We start from the raw sequence: 5,665 nt of genomic DNA, 5'->3' as shown, positions 1-5,665 counted from the left end.
GATTTAATAAAATGTTTTTTTTTCTATAATCACATTTTCTGATGCACGTTTGTTGATACAGGCTGGTGCTCTAGTCCACATCTACACTGATGGTTCTGTTCTTGTCACACACGGGGGCATTGAGATGGGCCAGGGTCTGCATACCAAGATGATTCAGATTGCTGCCAGGACTCTAGGGATACCTCAGGCAAAGATCCACTTGACAGAAACAAACACTACTAAGGTTCCGAATGCCTCAGTAACAGCTGCCAGTACAGGTTCGGATCTCAATGGAAGGGCAATACAGGTAAATACGGAAAGCAGAAGTGAACATTCTTTTGAGCCCCCATTGAATCATTTTACACCTATAGATTTAATATAAAGCATAGGCGAAAACATACCTATTTATGAGTTATTTTATAGGTTATGAAAAGGGTCTTCTGTGCATCATCAAAATAAATCAACTCTACTAAGTAAAACTATTGGGAAATGCTATGGAGCAAACTACAAGACAAAGAAAATATTGAAAATAACTTCTGTTTTGCATTATGTCATTTTCTCCCCCAGAAAGCCTGTGAGACTCTTAAACAGCGACTCGAACCATATGTCTACGCCGACCCTAAAGGCAATTGGGAAGGTTGGGTAAGACAAATCATCGGTTCTTTCTATTATGATTTTCCTTTCTTACCAAGAAAGATTATTGGCCTCTTACATAACAAAGATTTGTGTTTCTTTCCAACTAAAAGCTTCGTTGGCCGATCATGTGCTTATAGTTCACTCCGTCAATGTTATCTTGGCTTCAGCGGAGTAAGTCTATGTATTTTTGTTAAGTTGCTAGAACAAGAAATGAAGATAGTGGAAAGGGTTTTAGAAAATAGACTTCGGGAAAATTTGACTTTATACCAGAGAGTGGGAACTTTAGGTGCAGTGGTTATTCTGAGGAGACTTCAGCAAGAGTACAGAGCAAAGGAAGGAAGCTGTACATATGCTATCCCGTATGCTATCTAGAGAAGGCGGTTGATAGAGTCCCAATGAAGGTGATAGAGTGGGTTATGACAAAGAAAGATATTTACCAGTAGTTATGGTCACAGCAATGATGGGGGTCGTGTGGAGGAACTACAGCAAGAGAGAGAGTTCTATGAGAAGAGAGAGGTGGTAGTTGGGTGCATCATGATTCTGTTTTGTGGCCACCGATTTTTGCAATAGTGATTGAAGTGGTTACGGAAGTGCAAGAGAATATGTGATGACCGATTTGCTGCATGATGATGATGACTCGGTTTTGGTAAGTGAGCAGTGGGAGGGAGTGAAGGAAAAAATCTTGAAGTGAAAAATGGCTTTTGAGAACAAGGAAAAGGTTTGAAGTTAAATCTTGGAAAGACGAAAATGATGGTTAGTGGATCGAAGGAAGAATAATCAGTAAGGTTTTCTCATGTGGCATGTGTGGACAGAGGGTAAAGGCTAACTCAGTGCTGAGTGGAAAATTGATTAATGGGAGATAGTCATGAAAGTTGAAGAGGTGGAGAATAGAAATTAGGTTGGATTAAGGGAGTAGGCTACACCAAATAGAGTAAAGTGGAGCGTTGTGGCCCAGTGGATTAGTCTTCGGATTTTGGAACAGAGGGTCGTGGGTTCGAATCCGGGATCCCAGCCACGGCGCAATTTCCTTCAGCAAGAAATTTATCCACATTGTGCTGCACTCGACCCAGGTGAGGTGAATGGGTACCCGGTAGGAGGAAATTCCTCGAATGCTCGAGCGCCCGATCAAGGAAGCCGTGCTAAAGCCGGGGTAATAATAGCAGGGCCCGCTGGGAGAACAGTTTTCGGAACTGAAGTGGCTACCCTGGGTAAATATGCCGCTATTATTATTATCATTAATAAAGTGAAGGAAGGGGATGAGGATGATCTCTATGACGAAATCCGACAACCCCCGTTATTCATCAGGGACTAAAGATTTAAAACATGGATGACTGACTGACATAGTAAATTGAGTTAGGGGTTATCTAGAATTTAGTTTTGGAAATCGATGTTTTTATACTAAAAATGTCATATACATGCTTTGGTGTATAATGGAAAAATTTGAACGTTAATCTTCGATTAAAAAAAAAATGTGTTATACATTGCTCCGATATTTGTATTTTGTTTTATAGATTGGTGCAGCTTATAAAGATCGTGTAAGCTTGTCAGCAGCCGGTTTTTATAAGTAAGTCACAATGAAAAAGGCCTTAAACCGTGCCTCCTGTAATTTGACGGCGAAATGTATTTTAAGGATTAAAATATAACTACCACTTTGGCCAATTAAATGAGATCGTTGTTTATATATATTCAACTATTTATACATATTCTCGTCATTGCATTCCCTGATTCGATGCACCACTCTCATGAGGAAAATAATAAGTAAAATCTTGAATGTCATTAATTTCTGATTTGACTTCCGAATATTATAAAGTAGAAGTTTCAGCATTCGGTCTTTTGAATTTTTTTTCAAAATATCACCTACAACAAATGGGGGGGGGGGCGACGTGGCCTTTTATTAAATTATTGAATCATCATCTTGTTCATTCAACACTTTTCAAATAAAATAAATAGCACTTCAATGTAAATGACCGATTTTTTTTCAGGGGATACTTGTATTTTCTTTAGAATTATCTTTCGGAAAATACAAATCCACCGCAGGTTGTGATTCTTAAAGAGGGCTTGTTGTTATATTCAGTTCTATATGAATTCTTTTCGCAGAACACCGAATATAACCTACGACCGAGAGAAGAATGAAGGTAATGTATATCCCTACAGTACTTACGGTGTCGGGGTCTCCGAAGTAGAGATCGACTGCCTTACAGGTGGTCATCGAACTCTAAGAACCGATATCGTCATGGACGTCGGAGAAAGCATCAACCCTGCCGTCGATGTTGGTCAGGTTAGTTCGCATCTTTCACTCGAGCGTTCTTCTGTTGGAGGAGTGTCCCCTCTCTATGATAAGGAAACCCTTAATCGTACAAATTTAGATTTTTAGATTTAGTACAGATTAATGTTTTCCCGGCTTTTTGTTAATAATGATAACAACAACACTAATTTTCTGGATATGATTGTTCGTCTGACACCCTGCTGTCTCTTGTAATTGGTTAAATAATTTTATTTTTAAATCTCACTCTCATGGACATTGCAGATAGAAGGTGCCTTTGTCCAGGGTTATGGTCTCTTTGTCATGGAGGACCTGAGATGGTCACCTGATGGTCAGCTCTTGACCAATGGTCCTGGCTACTACAAGATACCATCGTTTGGTGACGTGCCCCTAGAGTTTAATGTTACTCTTCTTAAAAATTCGTCCAATCCTGTCAACATCTGTTCATCAAAGGTCGGTTTGATAAAAACGAAGACAAAAATGAGTATCATTTCTCAATTAATCTGTAAAATGATAAAGTATGTATTTGTATTGAAAATGATGAAGAACAAAATTTTCACTAAAAATTTACTCTCTAAAGACTTTTACATTTGATTTCACTTTATTTTATTTAGATAGAGAGAGAGGGGGAGGGAGGGAGAAAGGAGACCGTGATCTCAGAAAATTCAATATACATTATGCTACAAAACTATGAATGATGATAATCAATACAAGCTTTTATGACTTAAAAAATAACAGGATGAATGAATTTTACCTCTATAAAAGGCGTTTTTGTATACAATTATGATAAATAATAAGAGACTAATATTGTTTCTCTATGGAACAGTACAACTTATCAGTCGTGACCTTGACTTATTATATGCACATCTTGTTGACGTATAAAGGGCATCTGAGAAAATACATATATCAACCCCATATGAATTATGATTATTAGTTGTACAGACGTGTAGTTTTATCCCTGTAGGCAAAAAGGGTGGACACATTGCTTCGAAAGAGCACTAGTATATAAATATACCCTTTTTCAAATGAAGCTAATCCAGAATATAGTCCTCAAGGTAAAACCGATTTGTAGATATTGTAAGTCACATTTTAAATACGAATTATGAGAAGTCCCTGTTGAATATCCTCCTTTTGGAATCTCCTAGGCTTGTGGAGAACCACCCCTCTTCCTCGGCTCCTCAGTATTCTTCGCTATCAAGGACGCCATGATGTCAGCCAGAGCGGATGAAGGGTTGACCGGTATCTTCCGGTTAGACAGTCCATCGGTTGCTGAAAGAATCCGACTCGGCTGTGTGGACAAGTTTACCAAGATGGTAATGGAAGATACAAGCATAGCTTTAATTTGGAATGAAGTGAAATCTGGAAAGGAATGAACTTACGGGATAAAGTATAATCTATTATAAAAATAAATCATTGAGGACTACAGAAGAGTCAAGTGGCGCAGCCAATGGAGGAGGCTAGAGTATCAATATCCCGGACCTATATCTCTCGAGGGGAACAAAAGGGATATGCTCTATGTTCATCAACGAGCATAGGAAAAAATAAATAAAAAATTTGGGAAGAAAAACAAATTAATAAAAATATTGTCTTCTTGGTTCACAATATCAAATTTTATTTGTCAGTTTGTGGAAACATGAATGTGGCCTTTTGCTTGCAATTCTATACTCATTTTGTAATAAGAAAAAATGTTAAGTTTCCCTGGGGAAAAGAACAAACATTCTTGAAAGGTTCTAAATGCAGACATTCATTGTTGAGAGTTAATGTCTATAGTTAGGGTCCAGTTTTGTGGTTTCAGAATAGGCGACTGATAAGAGGTATATCGTAAAGGAGCTGCAATGTTTGTTTTGCAATTTATTTTGAATTTCAACGCGTTGGTACAAATTTTGAATTATATGATTAATTTATATACTACTTACTACTACTTGCTCTCCACAGTTACTCTTTCTATTTCTCACACATCCTATTTCCTCTTTTGTCTCCATGTGAGAGTTTTATTTGTATATAACTATGATCTTGTATGTTTTTTTTTTGTTAGTTTCCATCTCCGGAACCAGGTACCTTCGTTCCATTCTTCGTCCGACCATAAGATTATCAAGGGCAACAAGGGTCAAACGACATCACCGGTGCTTTGGACGAGCAAAGGATGCATAAATTCCAGGATTACTGCAAAAACTGTGTTGTTAACCGGTGTTCAGTGGACCACGCCAGTCATTTTGATCCAGTTCTAAATTGACAGTGTTAGTTTTACGCCCATTGGCGTTATTAAACCTCTGCTAGTTTCTTTAACACTCTTTGGTGATATGTCCAATCTCTATGGTTTAATTTTACCACCTCAGGATGTGGTCTTCTCGAGGAACCATCTTGTGTTTAAGTATATGTATCGTCCCCTTTACACAATCTATGAAACTCAAATGAGTTTTAATTGATTTCGTGATACATGATTTAAGAAAGCGGGCAGCCCAACTCCCTGTTACACCGAAATTACAGCCAGATTAGAACGGTTAATTCAGAACAAAAAGCTGCGACACCAAATAAATTTCATTTACCCAAAAATAAATCATTTGTGTAAATAGGACGATTATAATGAGGGTAGAGTCCTTTAAATGAATAATATTTCCTCCTCTTACTTGATGCACCTTGTTCATTGTAAATAGTCTAAATGTCCAAGTTATTTTGAGTTGTATTTCATTCTGAAACATTGTAATATCTTATATTCTGTGATTAGAATTATGGCACATTGTAAAGTGTTCTTATACATGTATAAGCTTATGCCCATATCATTGTATT

At 37.6% G+C, this 5,665-nt stretch overlaps 1 protein-coding gene across 1 annotated transcript in view; it reads left to right on the top strand.

Moving 5' to 3' along the window:
* Positions 1 to 5,450, top strand: part of LOC121418051 (xanthine dehydrogenase/oxidase-like) — a 55,038-nt gene extending 49,588 nt beyond the window's left edge. The window contains exons 26-32 of the mRNA XM_041611755.1: positions 62 to 286; positions 547 to 621; positions 2,127 to 2,179; positions 2,713 to 2,893; positions 3,143 to 3,331; positions 4,024 to 4,191; positions 4,914 to 5,450. Of these exons, the coding sequence (XP_041467689.1) occupies positions 62 to 286; positions 547 to 621; positions 2,127 to 2,179; positions 2,713 to 2,893; positions 3,143 to 3,331; positions 4,024 to 4,191; positions 4,914 to 4,964 (942 nt within the window). The 3' untranslated portion in view covers positions 4,965 to 5,450. The remainder of the gene's footprint in view (positions 1 to 61; positions 287 to 546; positions 622 to 2,126; positions 2,180 to 2,712; positions 2,894 to 3,142; positions 3,332 to 4,023; positions 4,192 to 4,913) is intronic.
* The last annotated feature ends 215 nt before the right edge of the window (positions 5,451 to 5,665 follow it).

This window comes from Lytechinus variegatus, chromosome 7 (genome assembly GCF_018143015.1).
Source record: "Lytechinus variegatus isolate NC3 chromosome 7, Lvar_3.0, whole genome shotgun sequence".
In the NCBI taxonomy this organism is placed as follows: domain Eukaryota; kingdom Metazoa; phylum Echinodermata; class Echinoidea; order Temnopleuroida; family Toxopneustidae; genus Lytechinus; species Lytechinus variegatus.
This window is presented reverse-complemented; position numbering and strand designations above follow the sequence as displayed.